Source organism: Myodes glareolus, chromosome 1, assembly GCF_982192425.1.
Source record: "Myodes glareolus chromosome 1, mMyoGla1.1, whole genome shotgun sequence".
NCBI lineage: Eukaryota > Metazoa > Chordata > Mammalia > Rodentia > Cricetidae > Myodes > Myodes glareolus.
In genome coordinates this window covers 56,311,010-56,335,514 of record NC_142026.1, presented here as the reverse complement: position 1 = coordinate 56,335,514, position 24,505 = coordinate 56,311,010, and the positions used below count along the sequence as shown (strand labels likewise).

At 44.8% G+C, this 24,505-nt stretch overlaps 1 protein-coding gene across 7 annotated transcripts in view; it reads right to left on the bottom strand.

Moving 5' to 3' along the window:
• Nucleotides 1–1,263: 1,263 nt before the first annotated feature.
• The window catches only part of Zfp14 (ZFP14 zinc finger protein), a 34,122-nt gene continuing 10,880 nt past the window's right edge, over nt 1,264–24,505 (bottom strand). For 2 of the 7 annotated variants that reach the window (XM_085692169.2, XM_085692133.2), the window contains 4 exons: nt 15,381–15,520; nt 14,982–15,108; nt 13,416–13,517; nt 1,264–7,891 (listed from right to left, as the gene is read on the bottom strand). In XM_085692169.2, coding sequence (XP_085548295.1) covers nt 6,528–7,891; nt 13,416–13,517; nt 14,982–15,108; nt 15,381–15,515 — 1,728 coding nt within the window. In that variant the 5' untranslated portion in view covers nt 15,516–15,520 and the 3' untranslated portion in view covers nt 1,264–6,527. Of the gene's footprint in view, nt 7,892–13,415; nt 13,518–14,981; nt 15,109–15,380; nt 15,521–18,263; nt 18,611–24,505 lie in introns of those variants that run through there. The other 5 variants (XM_085692276.2, XM_085692319.2, XM_085692206.2 and 2 more) reach the window with 4 other exon arrangements.

Genomic DNA, 24,505 nt, shown 5'->3' with positions numbered 1-24,505 from the left:
TGAAGGGCATGAGTCTATACCAGCTGTTTACAGTGAGGATTACAAGTAATAGTAATACTAATAAACCTAAAATGTTTATTTCTTGTGAAGCTGAAAAGTTCACTAAGCATCAGGGAGTTGTAATGGATCCACCTCTCACAGGTCAAACGCACTTCAGGTAAGCACTGTCAATCAACAGCTTAAATTTTGCTCCTACTTAGCCTACCCATAAGGGGGGGGGGCTCCCTTTTCCCCCATCTTGGGACTCCTCCCCTACCTACAACCACCAGAACCATGGGCCAGGATGTTTCAAGTATACACCCAAGACAAAGATTTTCCCCTAAGCTCCTTAACTTCACCTTCTGTTCCTAGTTTATATCAGTCCCAACAGATTTCCAATCAATTCACACAGCAAACTGTTTCCAAACTGCTTGCAACATGACAGCACCAGCATCAGAACCTGCACCCCAGACTGCTCCAAAGTGGCCTGTACTTTACTAGACCCAGGTGGTCCTACAGAACCTGGACAGCTAGTGAAGTAGATGTTCCCCAGCCTACATTCATCTCTCCCTTCCCAGCCTTTGGCCAACATCAGCATTCCAGTCTTCCTGGGCTTTGACCACAACATCCTAATTTTAGCAAGAAGTAGTTACAGAAGAGATGGTGTTGGCCCTTATTAACAAAAAGGCTAAAATGTCAAATTCAAAATAAACCTGGGGCAAATGACAATCTGTGGTGCCTATTAGCACACCAAATCACATGCTGGCCTCCAGGCTCTTTGAGCATCACAAGTACCTGTCAGAGAGTCCATGCTGGCATCCTGACTCCTCAGCTCTTCTCACCCTGCCCCCTACCCTAAACTCCAGCTCATGGACTCCCCTCCCTCAAGCTTCTCATACCTATATAACCCTACCATTTTCTCCATGAGCCCTCCTCTCTGCTTTCTCCCTTTTCTGCCTCTCTCACTCTCTCCCCACTCCCTCTCATGGCCCAATCCATGTCTAGTCTACCACTTTCTCTCCCTGCTCTGGACTCTTATAGATACCTCTGACTATTCTCTCCCTCATATCTACAGGAAAAATCTTCTCCTCAACCACACCATGGAGTGATCATGCCCTCATTTCATGCACTAGGAGGCAACTTTTGTAATACATACTTCACTTAGACCTAGTAAGAACATGGCTTTAAGATATGAAGCTTTTCTAGATGTGTTTTGGAGTTATCTTTTATTTTTTTCTTTTGTTATGTGTGAGTGGAAGCATATCTGGAGATGATTGACATCAAGTGTCTTCCTCAGCAGCTTTCTACCTCTTTTTGTTTTGTTTTGTTTTTTTTTTTTTTTGAGACAGGTCTTCTCTGTGCAGCCCTGGCTGTCCTAGAACTCACGCTATAGACCAGGCTGGATTTGAACTCACAGAAATACACCTGTCTCTGTCTTGGAGTGCTGGGATTATATGGAGGCCCAAAAATGTGAGCCTGTTTCCACAGTGACCAAAAGTCAGAGAGTTGGAACTTTCCTCCAGTTCCTTCAATGTTGTTGTGCTTCTACCTCAACCTCAAACAAAGGTCCCACCTAGATGTTGATCAGAGAGTTCTGCTCTCTTAAGGTGACTGTCTACAGGTGTGGTTAATTGCCAGACCTTGTGTTCCAGGAATAGAGAAGTAGATCTATTCCTACCTCAAGCAAACATCTAAGAATCCAATTAAGTTCCAGTTCCCTTTATGGAGATAACTTGGGATTGCACCCAGGGAGGGGTTTACCTACAGAATGTTTTGGTCCAGGGTGTAAGTAACTAGTTTCGTTCTGGCAACAGAATGTTTAACTGTGAATGTAGCCCACAACTTTCAATTGATATGTTCATTTCCTTATATCATGTTAATGTAGTCTTTTGTCTTACCTTTTGAGATCAAGGGTATTTTTAAGCAGTTGAAAATTAAACACAGGCGAGTTTTCTGTACTCACTGGAACTCCCTCCCCATACTATCCTATGTTTCTCCTTTTTATTATCTTCATTCATGTCTTCATATTCTTTACTATATTTCTAAATCCCCATGCTTTTACCCTGGCGAGAGGTATTTTTTGTCAAGGCTGGTTCCTGACAGGATTAAAGGTGTGTGCCAGCATGCCCAGCTTGCCTTATCATTTTCAGGCTGAACCTGAAGTCTTCACTGAACCTGGATCTTTAGTGATACCAGATAGTCTTAGAGGTGAGTCTAAGGTTCTCCCAGTGCCACGCACACCACCATCGCCACCCTGTGCTGGGGTTGTTAACAGAAGAAAAAGCCACAGCTGGTTTCCCATGGTTACTGGGATCCACGTCATCATGTTTTAGCAGTATGTACTTTACCGAGCCATCTCCCCGACATGGTGTAGCTTTTATGGTCTCATCATTACCACTATTACTATTTCTTGAGCCATGGTCTTGCTATGTAGCTAACCTTAAACTCCCACATCTCCTGCATCAGCCTTCTGAGTGCTAGCATCACAGATATGACATCACACCTCACTAGTGTTTGTTTTAATCAAGCTCATTTGAAAATCTTGTTAAGGATTATTTCCTAAAGCTTTTGCTTGCTTTAGTACTGAATTAATCTATTTCACAGTTGTTGATAGTCAACACCCATTTTGTGTATCAAGTTCACAAAGAACTCCCTTGGTGTATCAAAGGGTGTCACTTGCCTCCTAGTCAGTTCGGTGGCCTTTAGCCAGCTTAAATATGCAGGCATCTCACAGTTTCCTATTTGTTCTGGTTGTTAGACATTGGAATTTCAGACACATACTAAGGTGGAAATGGAACAATGGCCTTCCATGATCAAATAACCACAATCGGCCACTAGCAATGCTCTGGCACTCTAGACTCGTTTGGCCAACTCCATTTTTTTGAAAAGGGATTTATCTTTGTTGCGCTGGCTGTCCTGGGACTCACTCTGCAGACTAGGCTGGCCTCAAATCCAGCAATCTGCCTGCCTCTGCCTCCCAAGTGCTGGGACTAAAGTTGTGCAGCACTAGGCCTGACTTTGTCAAACCCTATTGCCAGATTTTTTTTTCCGTTTCATTTTATACCTAGCCCTGCTATGTTGCCCAGATTATCCTTGAACTAGCAATCCTGATGTGCTAGTCCCCTAAGCCCAGTGTCTCTGCATCACATGTGTGCACCATCAGACCTGGCTCTCCAGTAATGCACATTGGTGTATCTTGTTTTAGAATGCATCTCTAACACAGTCATAACCCACTTGCCACTTCTTTCTGTTTCCAATATGCTCTTACTCTTTTTCTTTAAACTATTTCAAGGTGACGCCCATACTTAATTTAGTTTTGTTTTTATGGTGCCTCCCCTTTTCTTTTTCATGCCACACAAAGCTGTAGAATTCCGGTAAGTTGTTCTGAGAAAAACTTTGGTCAAAATTCTTTGTGCTGAATCTGCTCTTCCCATCCATTCCTGGAGCTCTTGATTTTCAAGAACTTGAAAAGTTGAGGGAGTTCATGTGTGACTCAGTTTCTATCTGGAGTTCATTCTGAGTCATTTGAGTTCAAACTTGTCTGCTCTTCTTTTTCCAATAACCGTGAGGGTTGTGAGAGAGTTCTGATTTGGCCCATGGGAAAAGAGCATTTTGCCCATAAGAATATTCTACCTAGAAGAAAGTATTCTACTGACACAAACCTCAGGAACATCAAGGTAGAAAGTGAGGCTGCTTCCGAGCAGCAAGTGCAGGTTAGGTAGGAGGCTGCTCACTCAAGGACAGGAATGGTCTTGTGGTTGGATACTGACTGTGCTGTGCTTAGTTCTGCCTTTGCATATAAGCAAATTCTAAAATAAACTCTCGGCTGTTTGGCTGCTTGTTGGATCAACCGACTACCAAACAGACCTCCCGATTCTATCCGGTGTCTTATGTCTCAGTTTCTTTCATCTGACATCCTTTGGTCTTAAGGACCCCCATTCCAGGTACCTTAGCTGACCTTGGCAGGCATGCTGCCCCTATCAGGAGGTGGCTATTGTCCGACAGTCAGTTTTATTGAAGTCAAAGCCAATGAAGGGATCAGAAGTGCTCACACAGTCTTTCACATAAAAATCCTAGTATTCAGCCAGGTGGTGATGGCGCACGCCTTTAGCCCCAGCAGTTGGGAAGCAGAAGCATGTGGATCTCGGTTAATTCAAGGCCAGCTTGTTCTACAGAGCGTGTTCCAAGACAGTTAAGGCTACATAGAAAAACCCGTCTCAAAAAAAAAAAAACAAAAAACAAAAACAACAACAAAAATCCAGTATTCACTGAAGTTCATTTTCTGAACCCACTATTCCCCTAGAGTCTAGAAAATGGTGACACCCTCCCCTATTCTCTGTTTTTCAGCATTTACTGGTGAAATCTGTTTAGGGAAAAAAAAAAAACCTGAATTTGATGAAGATTTGTTGGCACTGAAAAGTGGTTCACATGGAAAAGAAAAATAAATGTTCATTTTGCTTTCCTCTGCTAATTTAAGATGATGTTAGCCAGGCATGGTGGCATATGCTTTCATCTCAGCACTTGAGGGCAGAGGCAAACAGATCTCTGAGTTCTGGGCCAGCCTGGTCTACATGCTAAGACTCTGTCTCAATAAATAAATAAATTTCTAACTAAAACGATGAGTTGGTGTCCTACCATCATCTACTGCTGACTGGATTGTGCAGTCATAAGCACGATAATTAAAGGTCCAGCTTGAAACACAGGTTGAAAATGCAGCAACCCGAGTAACAAAAGGTATACTGATTGTAAAACTTTTTAATATTTGTGTGAATGAGGTATGCATTTGCATGTGTGTGGGCTCATGTGAGTAGTGAATATGCACACAGGTGCATGTGGAGGTCCTAGGTTATTTGAGAAGCAATCTTTGACTACTCTTCCACTGTATGTACTGGGCAGGGTCTCTTAATCCAACCCAGAGCTCAGCGATGTGCCAAATATGGTCTTACTAGCCAACTTGCTTTGAACATCCAGGCTCTATCTCCAAAGGCTGGAACCACAGGTGAGCAACTACATCTACCTGGCATTTAACATGGGTTCTGGGATCCAAACTTGGGTCTTCGTGCTCACACAGCATGGACTTCAACCACCAGGCCCCTTCTCCAGCCCCAGTCTTTACACATGTGTATGCATAAAAGCCAAATCCCCAGGTGGCTAGTTGTCTTTAATGCTATCCTTGAGATTGTGTGACTCATCCTGAATCTCGTCAGAGAAGGGATTCTAAATGATCTGCTTTTTTTTTTTAAATTTGAAGATGTCATTTTCTCTGATTCTTTAATGGTTAAGTTTTAACAACCCACATTCGTGAAATTCAGTCTCTTCATCATGAAGTGACAAAAATCTCCCAATTACTATAACCTCCTAGATCTTACCTTGAAGAGATTACTCTGAGGTTTGTAACTGCAGAGACATAAAAAGAAGCATTTCTACATGTATTACTTCCATAGAATCATCTTCCTTTTATAGGAACTGACAATATTGCCAACAATCATGGACATCACTTAAGGGATGCATGCTACCATGACTGCTCTCTGTCAAGTCTTAGCTACTTCATTCTTAAATCAATTCTTTTATGCAGTACAGCAGGTGGGCTCTAATTTCCATCCCTGGTCCCTGTCTTGTAATCTTCAGCTTCATGCGATCTTCTTGAGTGTGAGAACTTATTTTTAACCAGCAGAAGGTGGTAAAATGGTGGAATATTTTTGACTAGGTTACACAGATTATAACTTCAGTCTTGCTAGCTGACTTCCATCCTGCTAGCAACCACCTTTTTCGGATTCCACAATTAAAACAGCAGCTACCCTGGGCAGTGGTAACGCAAGCCTTTTATCCCAGCACTCAGAGGCAGAGGAAGTTCTGTGAATTCAAGGCCAGCCTAGTCTATTCCTTACCTAAAATTAAAACAAAACAAAACAAAACAAAACAAAAAAACCAGCAGCCACACTGGGCTGGTCAATGTGGCCAGGAACTTCACTCATCTCTCAGCCAACAGCCATCCAGAAACTGAGGACTTCAACGTATCCGCTCTCAAAGAATTCAGGTGCTTCAGGTGTCTAACCTGTTGCCTTCATTGTGGGTACTTCTCTAGTTAAGCCTTCAGATGAAAGCCAGCCTCAGCTGCAACTTCAAAGACCCAACTAAGGCTTGCCTGGACTCTTGATCTATAGAAATCTTTAGATACTAAGTGTATATTATTTAAACTACTGCTTTCTAGTAATTTGTTACATAACAATAAATAACACGTATGGATACTATCATCACCATTCTGACAGTGAGGGAAACAAGGCATTAATATTGAGTGTCCTGTCCGGTATCACAATGGGAAGAGTGTAGTCAGATGGAGATGATGACCGATAAGGCTAAAGATTTTCCTACATTCATCAAATTATTCTTTCATAGGAATTTCCTGAAGATAGGTAACATTTAAGTGAGAGTGGAAAGTTTTTAAAGCATCACAGTCTTTCTTATGCTTACTTATAAGCATGAAATAAATTATTCTCAAAAATGGGTTTCCTGACATTTTGCAACCTAACTCAGAACTGAGATTTTGCTTAAGTCCCACTGTGGATCTTCTGATGCTGGGTGAGGTGTGAGTGCTGTCTGAAGGCCTTCTTACACTCCTTACATTTGTAGGGCTTCTCTCCGGTGTGGATCCGCTGGTGCTGAGAAAGAAATGAGTAGAGCCGGAAAGCCTTCCCACACTCCTTGCACTCGTAGGGCTTCTCGCCCGTGTGGATGCTCTGGTGCTGAGTGAGCTGGGAGAGCAGCCGGAAAGGTTTCCGACACTCTTTGCACTTGTAGGGCTTCTCGCCCGTGTGGATGCTGTGGTGTTGAGTGAGCTGGGAGTACAGTCGGAAGGCTTTTCCACATTCTTCGCACTCGTAGGGTCTCTCGCCAACGTGAATGCTCTGATGTGAAATCAGCTGGGAGTAACTACTGAAGGTCTTCCAACATTCTAGACATTCGTAGGGCTTCTCACGGGTATGGATTCTCTGATGGCGAACAAGCTGTTGCCTCAACCTGAAGGCCTTCCCACATTCCTTACATTCATAGGGTTTCTCCCCAGTGTGGATACTCTGATGGACAGTTAGCTGCTGGCATATCCTGAAGGACTTGCCACAGTCCTTACAAGCATAGGGCTTCTCACCGAAGTGGATCTTCTGATGGACTCGAAGGTCTGGGCCGCACACGAAGGCTTTCCCACACTCCTTACAGTCATACAGCTTCTCGGAAGTGTGCAGTCGCTGGTGCCGGGTAAGGTGTGTACACTGTCTGAAGGTCTTGCCACAGTCCTTGCACTCGTACGGCTTCTCCCCAGTGTGAATCCTCTGGTGCCGAGCCAGCTGCTGATGCACCCGGAAGGCCTTTCCACACTCCTTGCATTCATATGGCTTTTCCCCGGTATGGAGCCGCTGATGCTGAGTGAGTTCTTGGAGCACTGTGAAGGCCTTCCCACACTCCTTACACTCATGCGGCTTCTCACCTGTGTGGAGTTTGTGGTGTCGGATAAGGTGTGCACGCTGTCTGAAGGGCTGCCCACATTCCTTGCATTTGTAAGGTTTCTCACCAGTGTGGATTCTCAAGTGCTGACTAAGCGTTGAGCGGCGGATAAAGGTTTTCCTGCACTCTTTACATTCATAGAACTTTTCTCCATTCTGCACTTGCTGGTACTCGGTAAGGAAACGGTGCTTTCTGTATGTGCCTTTCTCAGAGGTAATTTTCAACTGCCCAAAATAACCTTCCTGTGGTTCCTTTTGTTGCTCATCCTTGCTTTCATATTCCCAATCATCTCTAGGACCAGAAACTTGAGGGCTGTGGCTTTTAAGTTTCTCCATCAACTCCCACTGTAATGAATATATTCCATAAATATCCTTGTCTGCAGATGAAGTATTGGTCTTGAATCTGGCCACCAAATCTGAAAGAAAACAAGAAAGAAATATGCTGCATCCCTGTTCCAGGAGGAAAACTTCTATAGACAAACTGAAGGACCTAAAGGCATGCCCACTATCCTTCCTGTAAACAGGTATTTCTGAAAAAAATACTACACAGGTGCACCCCAAAACCCATATTCTATACAAAATCCTGCACCAAAAATCCATGGGAAAAACAGCACACATTAACATACAACTGTGTACAATTTATCAGTAAAACACTAACAACACTACAATTGCTATCTCAAGGGGTAAAGGTGCTTAGTGTGGCCAAAGCCACTTCATGAATATTAAAATGCATAAAAATTAAGAAGTCCTGTTTTGGGTGCGAAGTAGGCTCACATCTACAATCCCAGCACTCAGGCGGCAAATGCAGGAGGATGCTGCACATTTAAGGTCAGCCTGGGCTATACAGTCTCAAAACAGCTTAAGATACAAAATAAGATAATCTCTAAACTAAAAAACAAAAAAAAACCAAAAAACAACAACAACAACAACAAAAACTCAACTGGAGAATTTATATTCCCAACTTTAAGAAAGGCTAAGAGAGAAGGATTATGGGGGAGAACTTGACACTGAGTTAGATGTCAACCTGAGTGACACAGGATCTCATCTCAAAAAGAAGAAAACATGTAAAGACCAAACTGGGTGTGGTGGCGCTTGACTGTAATCCCAGCACTCAGGAGATGGAAGAAGAGGATGAGAAGTTAGTTACATAGGATGCATAGTGAGTTCAAGTCTAGCCTGGGATATGTAAGAGTCCTTGTCTCCAAGATGAAGGAAGGAAAGAGAGAGGGAGAAAGGGAGGGAGGGAGGGAGGGAGGGAGGGAGGGAGGGAGGGAGGGAGGGAGGGAGGGAAAGAGGGATCGCCGACAGGTATGGTGGTACATTCAATTCCAGTACTCAGGAGACAGAAGGGGGTGGATCTCTGTGAGTTCTGTGCCAGTCAAGGCTATACAGTGAGATCCTGACTCAAAAAAAGGAAGGAAGGAAGGAGGAGCTGAGGCAACGACTCAGTTAGTACAGTGCTTGTTCTGAAGCATGCAGACCTGAGCTTATATCCCCAGCACCCACAGAAAAGGCCTGGGTTAAAAGTGTGCATCCTTAATCCCAGCACCACATAGGCAGAGATGGAGGAAACCTGGGGATTTGCTAGCCTATCAGTGAGTTCCAGATTCAGTTCAAGGCTGTGTTTCAAAAAAATAAAGTGAAGAAGCCATTGAGGAAGGTACCCCACATAGACCTCCACGCGCGCACACATGTTAACAAGCACCCAAACGCTTGCACAACCTCCCACAGGAACATCCTCTCCCCAACACACACATGAAAAGAAGCTTTAAGATAGGCAAGCTACCATTAAGGTGGATGAAATTGTAGCCTATCTTAATGAGGGGCCGAGCCTACATTACTGAATGTTAAGATTTCAGGCATGTATGTATCTCCATACTGTGGTGAGTCTACAAGTATTATATGGTGAACGTACAGCTGACAGACCTATCGGACTATCCACAGGAAGTGTACACGTACACTCCACCTGAACTAACCTGTTCTTGCAGAGCTATGGGCACACCTGTCCTTTGGATAAGCCACTGCCAATTCTGCAGAAATCTTGTGAAATCATGGCATTTCTCCCTTCAGTGGCATCCCAGCAGTGTATAAACCTGACTTTTCCTGGAGGAGAACCAGATACCTCTCCCCACACCATGAATCCTTGAAGTGAAAAGGATTCAGTCAGTCAAGCCTTTGTTCTCACAGCCAAAATCTACATAAAAATAGTCCCCCACAGCTATCTTTACTGACAGGACTGTACTCACTGATAAGAAAGGAGCCTCATACAGGAGACAGTATGTCTGCTCTAACAGCAGAGTCAGGAAGTGTGATCTACTGGTCTTCTGCTCTGACCCTAACAGGCTACTATAATCTGTATTTACCCTTCACCTTGGTGTCAACTAACACAGGATCATAGCCCAGGAAATTAACTGTTTATACAGGAAATGGGCCTGAATCACTAAAACTCACTTCAGAGAGAAAAATTCTCACCTGGGCATCCCCCAGAAGAGATTTCATTTAACTCAACCACCTAGATGCTAATGTGGAGGCCCAAAATTATGATCCTATTTCCACATTGACCAAAGGTCAGAGAGTTGGGGTTTAGCTCTAGTTCCTTCCAGGTTACTGTGCTTCTACCTCAAACAAAGGGCCCACCTAGGTGTTGCTCAGAGAGTTCTGCTCTGCAGGTGATTGTCAACAGGCTGGCCCCAACAAATGGTGCCCAGTGTGGGGTGGTCAGCCAACAAATGGTGCCACAACGAGGGGCTGACCAATGAACCCCAAAACACACAGAAGCGTGGCCAGGTGTACAAAGGAGCACGTGAGGGACCCCACAAGAAAACTGCACCGCAGGTGGAAGGTAAGTAATTAGCATTTAAAAATAAATAGCAGATATAAAAAAGGAAAGAGAAAGGTGGGGTATAAAATCAGGAGTAAAACTGTAAGTATTTGTAGATATAGGACAAGGACATAGGATTCAACTGTCTGTACAGTCGTTTGGATGTATTTTGATAGCTAGAGGAGCTGAAATGAAGCAGAAACAAAGGCAGAAATTTCTAGAGTTTGTAAATATTATATTCCTGCCCCCGCGCTGGTGGCTTATCCACCACCATCTTCGGGCTGCTCCAGGTCTTGGAGAGGCCGAAATAAAGCCTCACCTTCACCCCTGCAAGCCTTCACCCCTGCAGGCGGTTGTGCTTTGGTTACCTAGCCACAGCCTCTATTGCTACTGAGTGGGTGAAAAGAAGGGAGTATGGCATTTGACCTAGAATTGGCCTAGGTTACAGCTGAGATTGTGGCAGTTCATGCATGTCAGCTGAGTCTGACCCACTTTGTGGGACCAGGAAAGGCAGGCAGGAAAATTTCAAGAGGTATACCTGCCACAGTCAGAGCTCAGGGTCAGTCAGTGGAAATGCCTATAGGCTAATTGACCCTTGAGCCAAGGAGCCTCTATGGATAAACCTATGAATTTTGACAGAGGAGAAGACTTAGGAATTCTCCTAATTTTGTGATCACAAGATTTAAAGTAAAAAAGCAAGGATAGTAAGAATCGGCGTGGCAATAACTGCCTAAGCTAGTGGTCTCACACAGCAGTCTCAGAGACGCTGTAATGGCGGACACCTGAGAACCTGAGCTAACATTGTCAGCTGCATCTGAAGGACCCTAACTCGCCTTAACCACAATTATGCCGTTCTGCAAAGGTTTTCAGATAGCAAGCTTAATTAGAGGCCCCCGGAGCTCAGGACCTCTCCGGAATGCTGGGCAAAGACACCTGAGCAAAGACAGCCTTATCTGGCTGTGAGACAGGAGATTTATAGATTGGTCATAGGAACAAAGAAAGGGAAGATTGCGAGGCCTGAGTCACGTAGAAAGCAGGGCTCACAAGTCAGGGGCTGTACAAATCAGACATAGGGTTGCCAGCCGGGAGAGGGGGAGGCAGGATAAGAGAAACAATAAACCGCTGAGTATTCCCCTCATTGTTAACCAGGTTAAAAATTTACCACCCTGCATCTTGCTTCTGTAAACCTCACTTTTTGCTCTCCTATAAAAACCCCTCACCCCCAACCTGGGGCGCGCAAGTCCTTCGAGAGACTTGGTTGCCCCGGGTACCCGTGTATCCCCAATAAACCTCTTGCTGCTTGCATCCGGCTGCGTGTTTTCGACTGATCTTTGGGGCACGGGGCCTCTCCCGAGAGAAGACGCCCAAGGGAGTCTTTCACATCTAATGCTGGTCTGTGGCAGGACCATTAAACGTGACCTGTGACCTGCCCAGGCAGAACAGGCAATAACAGGCCGTCTGGACCCAAGGACCCAGACAGGACGGCCAAGCAGTGGAAGGAGCATGGCCCATGCCCCACCACAGCTTCAAGCCCAGATCCCAGTTTCCACGCCTGACAGCCAAGCTGCACAAAAGCAGCCTCCGGGAACTGCAGCTCCAGGCCAGTCAAGGGTCTGTGGAAGGTAAACGAGCAACTAAGGCAGCTAGGCAGACTTGCGACTTGGATTAGAAAGACAGCTTACAATTTTTAAATAAAATATCCAATGGCTAAGACTTTATTTAAAGTATCCTATGGGGAGACCTTGAACCAATAAGTGAAATTCTTAAAGGGAGTAGTGATCCAAATTCCAGTAGACAGCCTTCAGAAATTGCCAGATGGGTAGTCAAGCAGGTAGAGTATGAATTAAGATTCAGCCTTGGCAAGCATTTATATTGCCTACAAAATTTACTCTTACGGCAGTTTTATGGGAAAACGGTCCACCTTTTATGGCTGCACCTTCCTGTTTTGCCAATTAAAATATTAAACTCTTATTTTGAAGCAGTAGGTTGCTTAGCACAGAGGAGCAGGATGGAATCTAGGAGATGATTTAGCAGAGAACTGACTATGGTCAAGTTCCTTATACTAAGAAACAGACTGATTATTTTAAAATAATGCTTCTTGAGCAATTGCATTTGCTGAATTTAAAGGCCAGATTAATAATTATCCCAGCAGATCGTTACTGCAATTCACACTATATTCATTTTTTTTTATGTTATTACGAAAGATCCCTTAAAGGATGTTAAGCTTGAAAGATCCCCGATTCGGGTGTCCTCCCCTTGGGGACCCTGATGCCCAAGAACCAAGACCAGTCCGCACTGGATGCAAAAGCAAGAGGTATTTTTTTTATTTGTTTACACGGGCACCCGTGGACGCTACAGCTTTCGGGTGGCTGAGCGTGTCGGGCTAAATTTGGGGCTGGTTATATAGCAAGAAGCAAGCTTACAGAAGCAAATGCATTCTCAATGGTTATTTCAGATAAAACGGTGGGGTCAGGTCAGGGATGGGTTGTCTATTCATCTTGAATACATGGGAATATTTCCTGTTCTACTGATAATGGCTTCCTTCAAAGCAGGCTGGAAATATGGAGGTTGAGAAACAATGTAATCAAGTTCAACAGGAAGTAGCCAGGCAGTGGTGATGCATATCTTTAATCCCAGCATTCAGGAGACAGAGGCAGGCAGATCTCTGTGAGTTCGAGACCAGCCTGGTCTACAGAGCGAGTTCCAGGACAGCCAGTGCTACACAGAAAAAGCCTGACTTGAAAAACCACCAATAACAAAAGGCAATTTTGCTACTTCAGTATTAAAAATGGGAATTTGAGCCAGAGAAAAGCTCAGCGGGGAACGGTGCCTGCCACACCAGCCCGCTAACCTGAGCTGGATGCCAGGACCCATGGGAAGACGAAGAAGAGAACCAACTTCATTCCGTGGTCCTCTGACCTCCATGCATGCCATGGCATACATGCCTATCTCCCACCCCTCTTTCACATACATACATAACTTTTTAAAATCTGAATTAGCTTCAGGTCTCAAGCTTGAGGCCAAGACTTTGGAAGAGAAATCCCCCAAAATCTCTCAGCAAGGACCACACCTCATTGGGCTGTAGCAACAGCCCCCCACACCAGCTCACCCTCACTCACCAGGACAATATCTTTTTCTCCCTTCTTTCACAACTACCTCAGGCTCCTTCCCGTCTTCATCCAGTAAGAGAATTATATCTCTCTTAGAAATAGACAGTCCTGCTTAATAGAAAAATGTCAAATCAAATTATAAACCTAAAAATCCTTACTTTCAGATTTCACTAAAATTTAAATTAATTATAAGTCAAATGGTGCTGTTTGGAGACAGGGTCTCACTCTGAAGCCCAGCCAGCCTGGCACTCAGTACACAGTGCAGCCCAGCATTAAGGTGGCCATCTTCCTGTCTCAGCCCTTTGAGTACTGGGATCACCACCTTGCCTGTCTCCAAAATGGCACTTCATAAACTAAAGCATTAAATTCACACTACGGAGCTCCAGAGTAACCATTTTAGGGAAACCTTGAACCACAAAGAATGAACATCAGATGACTAAGGGCACACTTCATGTGATTTAGCCTGGCTCTGCAGAGCGGCCACACTGTGTGATGACTACAAGTACAGACAGGCTACTTCACATCCTGCCTGTTTCCTTGGCCAGCTCAGTAATTAGTGTGTGCGCGTGTGTGCGTGCACACGTGTGCATGCATGCACTCACATGTATATTTAGGTGTAAGTGGACATATGCATGCCATAGCACACATACAATCAGAGAACCTTAGAACTCCTAGCTTTCCACTGTCGGAAATGAGGGTTTTTGTTGTTCATTCCTGTGCTCATCAAGCAGGCCTGAGTTTCCAGGAATCTCCTGTCTCTGCCTCTTCCCTCACCACAGTAATGCAAGACTACACACAGGCACTACTGCACTGTTACATGCTTCTGGGGACCTGAACCAAGTCCTCACATTTGCACAAGTGCTTTACCCACTAAGTCGTCTCCACGGCCCCAACCTCTTGTGCCTGAGCACAGAGAAGAGGATGATGCCAGCATCTCTCTCAGGAGTGGTTGTAAGGGTTGATGAGTTGCATAGCACCCGGAAAAGCACCTAAGCACTAAGTGCACAGAACACACATGTCTTAGCTATGATTCTTACTGTGCTCACAGGGCTGAGAGGGGAAGAAACAGTCAGACCCTTTCAGTAGATCTATTCACTGTAAGATACAAAATGCTGAGATTTTTAACTATTTTTGTGGTACTGGGATTAAACCTAGGGCCTCACACGCCCTAGGCAAATGCTCGACTACTGAGCAACAGCCCAGGTTTTAACTTACAAACGTGAAGCAGGTAGACTGTTAGAGGCTGTTACCCAGAAAAGAGCATGTTCCCCAAGTTTTAAGCTTGTATCCATCCCACGTGCATTGCCTTTGAAACTAGAGAGGAGCAGGGAGTGTCTACATGGATTCTGGGCTCTCATGTGGTATACAATCTGCTTTCTAAGAAATACCTCTGCCACATCAAATCCAGATGCCCAGGAAACCTGAACATGAAGGAAGCCAGGAATCAGTCTGAGAAAATGAGAAGGCGCCCCAGACCAAGAATGGTTAGGTGTTAAATGGAAGAACCTATTTCCAATCTACCAAGCAGAAGGTAAGAGCGAAGGGAAAGCTAACCCTTTGGGGCAGACCGCTCACCCAGAGAGAGGAAGTTGCTGTAGTTCTCCCACATCACGTCCCTGTACAGGCTCTTCTGAGCAGAGTCCAGGAACTCCCATTCCTCCTGGGAGAAATCCACAGCCACATCCCTGAACGTCACTGAACCCTGAAAAAAAAAAAGCAAACTCGTGGTAGTGCATGAGAAAAGTTTTTTTTTTAGGAGAGAGTGGAGACTGAAGGAGGACTGTATTGCAAAGTGGGGAGCACACAGCATGGGGCTGAACACGACAGGAACACAGACAGCAAGAAGTCAGTGCCTCAGAGTGACGGCATGCTCCTACATAGTCCTGGTCACACATAGAGTTAGAGTTTTAAAATACACGTTTCTTTCATTTTTATTTAGAGAGAGAGAGTGTGTGTGTGTGTGCATGGACATACCACAGCGCATGTGTGGAGGTCAGAAGACAACCAATAGGAGCCAGTTCCTTCTACCATGTGGATCCCGGGAACTGAACTCAGACCATCATCTCTGCCTCCTAAGCCGTCTTGCCAGCCCAAGGTTAGATTTTTCATTCATTCTGGAAATAAATACAACAAACGCCATGGATGAACCCGACAGTATAGCACACTGTGTGCTCCCATTATGAGCTCTACAGAAATAGCGACACTCAGCTTCACTGACCACAAAAACACAGTGACCACATTTTCTTCCAAAAAGAAAACAATTCATTCTAGATCCACTACAAAATATCTGAGACAGACTGATTCAAGTTCACTACAAAGTTAGATTCTATTTTAAATTTGTTCTTTATTACAGTCAATTCTTTAGTTTTAAATTTTTGGTAAATACTTGTCCTCGCCTTGACTACATTAGATAGATCTAGTATCTCTTTAACATGTAGATATTTGAGCCCATGATGGCGGTGCAGGTCTTTAACTCCAGCACTTGGAAGACAGAAATGGGTGGATTTCCATGACTCCAAGGCCAGTCTGGTCTAAACAGTGAGTCTAAAGCCAGCCAGTCATGGCTACACAGTAAGACACTGAAACAAAACAAAGCAAATTAGATCTTTGAGCCTGGCGCAATCCCAAATGCTCACCTAGCTCTTGTTTAGAGTATCTGACCCTATGAATGACAGGCACCCTCCTCATCCTGCCCAGCAGTCTCAGGGAATGGCTTTGTCCCTGAGCTACAAGACACTAAGTCATGAAAACACTCTTTAGCTAGCACCCCAGACCAGAAGGGAGGCGATTTCCTCCCTTCTACATCTATGTAGTTATTTATTTTATGTGTTTGCTCAGAGGACAATTTACGAGAATCATTCTCTCTTTCCACCATGTGAGTCCCAGGGGTTGAGCTCAGGCCAGCCTTAAATCCTCCACGTAGGCAAGGGCGATTACAATGATGCTCCTGCCTCACCTCCCAAGGGTGAGATTACAGATGTATCCTCAACATGCCCTGTAGAGGGCCACAGCCACATTCTCCATCATCAAGATGGCGCTGACATCCGGCTTCACCGCCAGGTGAACGCACATGTGCTCGGTAATTTCACACTGCTGTCCCGCCTACTGAGGCATCACCTGGGACTGGGCGCAGCGGACCAATCCAAGAGTGACACGTCCAAAGCAGGGTCTGTTTCATATATAAGGGATGGCTTCCTTCATATCTGGGTCTCCGCCATGTGGCTTATGCTCTAGCTCCCAAGAGACATTAAAGCTATTTCTGCAGAAGTATCCTATGTGTCCCGCGTGGTTCTTGCAGGCGAGACCAAGCGCGGAACAACAACTGGTGCCATACCCGGGAAGAAGACAAACTTTGCACCGCCAGAGACCAGGAGGATTTCAGAACTGCAGGTGTGCATGCTCAGAGAGGTACGCTCTAAAGTCCAGAGAGCGTATCAGAAACTGAGCAGCAGTGGGAGGTTGTGCGCGCACTCAGATAAGTTAAAAATGACCCTCCGGTAAAGAATGGGGGAGAAAATGTTTGCGTTGTTTTTTATGTACTGGGCAGGAGAAAGATATTTGAATTTAGGAACTGCTAAAAAAGGTAGCTTAAATTTAAAACATGGGCTTAAGAATATGATGTTTTGGAGGAGAGGTTCTGTTTTCGCCTCCATGGAGGATGGGAACCTAAGTATGTGCTTGAGATCCACGTGGTTTGAATCACCGAGACCTCCTGAAATGTTATAGTGTTTACCCCTAAAATGCAGCGTCCCAATACAGCAGGAAGCAGCCAGAGAGACTAACGGCGCCCAAATTCCCTAAAAGATTAAATGAGGTCCTTTCAGTGATTGCAGAGCAGCAAGCCTGCTTCTCTGAGTTCCGCTTTGCTCCATACACCGGTTTGGGCTCGGAGTGGGTGCAGCTGCGGCTGGAGCGGAGCTTTGCTCGGTGGCTATGGTGGAGGGCATGTTGCGCCGGCTCAGTTGGTGCCTGGCCTGGAGGGTGTCACAGCAGTACCGAAAATGAGAGCGGTGCCACAAGCAGCCAGGCCAGAAGGCTTACAATGTACCTAAAACTGTGAGGGTCTCTGAGGCTAAAATGGCTCTGGTTCCATTTGGCTATGCTAAACTATGCTGACTTCAGGCAGGACTGGTCGTAATTATCATAATAAAAGCGCAATTAAGGTTTAGCCGCAGTAAACAGGCAGTACCGTATTACATCTACATAGTGCGACTTAAGTTTTTAAGAACTGCTTAGCATTTTAAGAACTCAAGTCCTCCTGAAAGATTGCTGTATATACACTTGGCTTGTCTGGTGTTTCGGGATCCGCAGGGAGGTGGATGCAAAGGGCCCTTGGATTTCGGGGTGATTGGGTCATTGGCTGGATCTGTGAGAGTTTACAGCCGCTTTTGCTGTGGCACAGGTGTTGAGAGTTTGCTAGTAGGGAAGCGGCCCTGTTCGCCGCCTCTCCCATCGGCCCCTTGAGCCGCAACGGCTCTGGCGCGGACCTTGAGATGTTGCCGGACTATGCCACCTCAGTTACCGGTCCAGGTGTCGGCTCCCGCCACACTCCCCCACCAACACAGCCGCTGGGAAGGCAGGGGCGCCTGGGGGTGGAGCCACCACTTCCTGGCCCGGGACACGCGGAGCCGCGCAGCAAACAGGCCCAGGGCCGCGCAGCCCTCGGAGGATGGCGGGGCGGGCTCTGAAACCCTAGGCCACCGTACCCGGGGGACGGTCTCAATGGAGGCTGGCAAGCCGCGTCCCCATACACGGAGCCCGGGGCAGGCGGCGGGGCTTCCCTAAAGGGACATTGTCCAACGACAATTACGCCTGCAGAGTGCGGCCTAGGGAAAAAAAAAAGCCCATAGTTTCTTTTTTTTTTTAATTTATTTATTGATTATACACAACATGTTTTCCTGCACACCAGAAGAGGATGTCAGATCTCATTACAGATGGTTATGAGTTACCATGTGGTTGCCGGGAATTGAACTCAGGACCTCTGGAAAAGCAGTCAGTGCTCTTAACCTCTGAGCCATCTCTCCAGCCCAAGCCCATAGTTTCCAACACGCCTCTGGTAGACTTCTTGATGCAGCTGGAGAGTTGCGCCCCTGTGTTCCCAGGTACAGTGACTGATTTTTGCCTGGACCGTGCTCAGTACATCGGCTAGTTGGTGAGCGATTGATTCTGGGACACATGGAGCCATCCACCTCTCTGTAAAATATCTATTTAAACAAAAGGGGGGGAAATGATGGAGGAGCTGCCCCCGATGCCAAGAATGGCTATTGCCATGGCTCTGTTCATTATACATTTTTAAATGGCAGCACGGCCTATACCATGGAAAACAGAGACCCTCAATCAGTTATCTACCACAGTGGCTACAGCCCTGGATCAGCAGGTTACCATAGATACATCTATTAGAGGTAAAATAATGGTTCTTAATCAAATAATTGACCTAGTACAAGAACAGGTGGATATCTTATGGCAGCTTGCCCAATTGGGCTGTAAATGGAAAACTCCAGCCTTATGTGTGACCAGTGTACCATATGAGAACTTTATAAAAGTGGCTAACTTGTCCCGAGAATTGTCTTTGTATCTTGCAGGAGAATTTTGATGATTTGCTGTCCTCCTTGAGACGGTCCATCGTGACAATCAACTCCACACGAGTGGACATAAGCCTGGCCAAAGGATTCCAGTCCTGGGTCGTGTCCTTCATCCCCTACTTCAAAGAATGGGTGGGGGTGGAAGTGCTTTGGAACAGTCCTGCTATGGAATAGTGTTTCTCCTCTGGATGGTCTGCTGACTCAAATCCCAAAGTCTTAGGGACAAAGTGGTTTTTGCACAGCACTGGCTGCCCTGGAACAGGGAGCCTCTACTGATATGTGGTTATCTATGTTAAAGCAGTAAGGTTTAAGCCAACCAGCTCCTGCACCCCTAGGACTGTGGTCCATGGCACAGGGTGGAGTGCTTGGCTTAGCTAGCCCTGAAGGTTGTGGAGCTGAAAAGCATCGCACAGAAAATGGCCCTCTCTGAGAGATAAGTCACCCTGCATAAGGGTTTCCTGCCGTATATTCCCCTTTCCCAGAAAAATGGCAGAGGGCAGGCTGGATAACTTCCAGGTGTCATGAGCCTAGGGGCAGATTCCGTGTAAGCCCATTTTAATGTTTTCATTTTGGGAAGTGCAACCTCTATCTTTACCTTCTGAGGGAGTTGCCTTTCTGCAAAGAAGTAAAATTAGGGGGAGATGTAGAGGGCCACAGCCACATTCTCCATCATCAAGATGGCGCTGATATCCGGCTTCACCGCCAGGTGAACGCACATGTGCTCGGTAATTTCACACTGCTGTCCCGCCTACTCCCGAGGCATCACCTGGGACTGGGCGCAGCGGACCAATCCAAGAGTGACACGTCCGAAGCAGGGTCTGTTTCATATATAAGGGATGGCTTCCTTCATATCTGGGTCTCCGCCATGTGGCTTATGCTCTAGCTCCCAAGAGACATTAAAGCTATTTCTGCAGAAGAATCCTGTGTCCCGCATGGTTCTTGCAGGCGAGACCAAGCGCGGAACAACAATGCCCCACAGGACTAGCATTTTTCAACAAAGAACAATTTTGTTCCCAAAAAGGCCATATCTGGAGACAATTTGGTTGTCACAACAGGGGGTATGCCAGAGTTACAGGGACCTAATGATAGAGGCCAGAATTAACTGTCACACAGGCTTTAGTGCACAGGTAATTCCATACCATTAAAGGTTTTCTGGCTCAAAATGTCAATGGCAGCAAAGCTGAGACTGCTTGCTCAAATCAAGTGCATCCCATGATAGCGCACAGGGGCTTTGCTGTGGTGTTCTCTCTGGAAGAAATTTATCTTTTCTCTTTGAGGCAGGGTCTCACTATGGAACTCAGGCTGGCCTCTTCAACTTTCCAAGCGTTAGGGTCACAGGGATGCCCACCATGCCCAGAGCAGAGATGGGTCTTGGTCCTTCTGTGTGTGTTTCTGTTCTTATCATTGTTTTTCTTTTTTTGTTTTTTGTTTTTAGAGACAGGGTTTCTCTGTGTAGCTTTGGAGCGTGTCCTGGAACTCGCTCTATAGACCAGACTGGCCTCAAACTCACAGAGATCCACCTATCTCTGTCTCTCAAGAGCTGGGATTAAAGGCGTGTGCCACCACCACCCGGCATTGCTCTCTTAACTACAGTGCTGAACAAGCACTCTTCCACCCTAAGATAATGACTGGCACAATACAGTCGAGACCAACAGCAATTTGTTGGCCATATGTACTCACAGCCAGAGAGAAGGCATCACAAATCATAAAAGGTCACCCTCTGGAGGGGAGGGAACAAAGGCCCTTGGAAAGACTTTGAAAAGGGACTGGGTGCTCCTTAGTTCCCATGGGAAAATGTGAATGGCTCACATGACTATTTTGTGGGCTACCAGAGAGGTATAAGCCGAGGAGGTTTGGAGATAACCCAGTAGACAGCAGAACTAGATGGGAAGGAAGGCTTCTGGATCACCTGGCTAGGCCACTGGCCCTAACAAAGATGATAGTACATTAGTTATTTATCTGATTTTGATTTTCAAGACAGGGTCTCACTATGTTCCCCTGCCTGGCCTAGAACTCACTATGTAGACTTGATATAGATATGAATAATTTGCATTGATATGAATCTTGGTTTACTGATACTAATTTAAGGTCAATCTTGTTATATGTATATTTCTGCTTTTGATTAAGGTATTGTGATTGTGTAGTTCATTTAAAAATGTAATGTATAATTAGGAAATGTAGGTTGTTAATGGATAATCATCGATAATAGTCAAGCTTGTAGTCATGTTAGATTTTCTAGATATATAGAGATATATTTCAGTTAGGCATTCTTCATATCTTTCAAAGACTACAGAATATGGCATTTAAAATGTTTTAATAACTTAGGGCTTTTCATGATAATGAGACACGTCTGCTCCTGACAGCACCAATCTACTTCAAGAGGAAGATGGGCATTGTAGAGGCTCCTTATGGAGTTGGTTAGCTATTTGGGCAAGAAACTGCTCTTGCCTGGGCTGTTGCATAAACTGGACATAAAGAACTCACAGAGAGATGACGGTTGAACTTGCCTAAAGGTGAAATGGTCCTTTGGAGTTCCTGCTTCATGAAAGAGTCTGCGAGACATTCTGCAGGATACAAAAGAAAGTGACTGAACTGTCTTTGAAATCTCCTGCTTCATGGAAATGTCTGCTGGATACTATGGGCCTGTAGGCTTAAGATGGATGCCCCAACGGTACAAAAGAACTTTGGGTGACTGTCTAGGCAGTAGGATGTCTCTGTCATTTCTAGTTTTGGAAGTTGTTTATAATCCATTTCCTGTTTACTTAGGTAATATTATATCCTTCTGGAGTCTTTGATGAAGTTGAAGAATAGATAGTTATAGTTTTCCTTTGTTACGATAAAAGATAAAATAGATATAAATATTGTAACTGTAATTCTTGCTTGATAACTGTTTTGTTATATGTAATTTTACTATGTTAAAGTTAAAGCCTTCCGTTTTGTTTAAACAGAAAAGGGGAAATGGTATAGTAGATCCTTCTGTATTTGTGTTCCTTTCATTGGTTAAATAAAGAAACTGCCTTGGCCTCTTGATAGGGCAGAAACTTAGGTAGGCAGGAAAGACAGAACTGGATGCTGGGAGGAAGAAAGCAGAGTCAGAGAGAGCCGCCATAGAGTCGCCAGAGTCAGACATGCTGAATCTTTCCTGGTAAGCCAAAACCTTGTGGTGAACACAGATTAAAAGAAATGGGTTGAATCAAGATGTGAGAGTTAGCCAATAAGAGGCTAGATATAATGGGACAGGCAGTAATTTAATTAATACAATTTCTGTGTGGTTATTTCAGGTTTAAGCTAGCCAGGTGGGACGGAACAAAGGGCCCCATGCTCCCTACAACATAGACTCACAGAGATTCTCCTGCCTCTGCTCTTGAATGTTGGGATTAAAGGTATGCCCTTCATGCCCAGCCTCACATGGATTTTTAGATCTTATCACATAAACCCTCACTGACAGCCCTACCTACCCCATCCAATTGGAAAGCCTTAGATAGTGTAAAATTTTTTTCCAAGTAGCATTAATTTATTATAAGAAACATTTTTGTATCTTTGTTACTGCTAAAATCATTATTTGCATGATGAAACTGTTACATTAAATAGAACACTGAAATATTATACCAGATTTCTCTCAAGGTCATTATGAACAATAGAATTCTTTTCAACAAACCAATCCTGTAATGGCTTCGTTTTCATTTGCAGTGCTAGGAATCGAACCCAGAGCCTTGCACCCGGTAGGCAAGAGCCTACCATACCCCGTAATCCTAACTCTTACTCGTTCTTAAGCCACCTTCCGTCCAGCCATGGCTAGGCATCAGTTTCCATCTACATATCCTAACATTGCACTTTATAGCTTTCAGAAAGGATTTACCTCATTTTATCATTACTAATGAATCTATCCAGGCTAAAACATAACATCGCTAATCCACTATAGTATAACTTTGGATATCCGAGTCTTTAAATATCAAAAGATATATTTTTAATATTTATTTATTTATTTATTATGGAGACAATATTCTGTCTGTGTGTATGCCTGAAGGCCAGAAGAGGGCACCAGACCCCATTACGGATGGTTGTGAGCCACCATGTGGTTGTTGGGAATTGAACTCAGGACCTTTGGAAGAGCAGGCAATGCTCTTAACCATCTGAGCCATCTCTGCAGCCCCTCAAAAGATATTTTAAAACTTTTTGTTCTACAGTAATTTGAACTTAGAAGGTTAAATCTAACTAACAATTTACATTAAACCAACTCATTTCACATAGTTAATTGTTTTAGAAATATGCTTTAGGTGCTAGTGATGTAGCTCATTGACAGCATGCTTGCTTCATATATATGGGGCCCAGGGTTTGATCCCTGACACTCCAAAAAGAAAAATATACTTTGGAATAGGGTTCCTTAACTTAAAATCAAAAACTTAGATACAGAAGCAATGCCTAAACTCTGAGATTTAGAGATTCATTAGCTTATGTGATTAATAGCCCTAAGAATTTGAATTTAACAAATCATAAATTTTTAATTGAAATGGCTTATATAAATACAGTTTTATGCATTTATGCAATGCCCATTTTGCTGTTCTCAAAACAAGGGTCAAGAGCTAGTTAACACAAGCTACTTTTCCCCCCTTCTTTTGGGTTGAAACAGGGTCTTTCTATGTAGCCTTGGCTGTCCTGGAACTCACTCTGAAAACAAGAGATCCACCTGTCTCTGTTCCCCAACTGCTGGGATTAAAAGCATGTGCCACCATGCCTGGCCCCAACTACTTTGTATAGCAAGAACAGAGAAGGGAAGGCGGTGAAAACCTAAACTGATTTAGAACTGAGGGAAACAAGCTTTATTATCCCAGCACGGACTCAGGGCTTGGTAGAGGATACTGATAATTCAGTAAAAGAGGAAAAGAACCTCTCAGAAAATAGCCTCTGTGAAAATCATCAGAGAAAGTTCAAACTGTTATAAAACTCAATAGCCCAGCAGACAAAAGTCCTTCTTACAAATCTAATTAAAATCTGCAGCATAGTGTAAAATCTTAACACACGTGCAAGTCAGGGGTTGATGTCAGCTGTCTTTCCATATATTCACACCAAAGATGCATGTACTCTGAAACAGCCAATGGTGGTTCTGATGGGCTAGCAATACTACTTAGAATATGATCAGAGTCTCCCTGGATAGTAAAAGAAATGTACTTAAGTCAGAGAAAGAGGGAGCACAGTGTGGCCAAGGCCCAGGCCCAGAAGCATCAGAGAGAGAGAGGGATCATGGAGGCAGCCTTGACCCCAGCCTAAAAATATCAGAGACAGGGAGAGTGGTGACAGCCCCAGCTCTAGGCCAGAAGGGGCTTCCAGAAACAATATTAAGAAGTCCCTCTGGGAAAGAGCACCTGTGATACAATCAGTATCCAGTGTCATTCTCTGTAAAAGATACACTGTCACATAAGACCCACCAGTGCCACAGACCCACCTGCACCAAGGGAGTGACCACCAGAGCCATGAACCCATCTGCATCTGGAGGAGTGACCAATGGAACACAGCCAC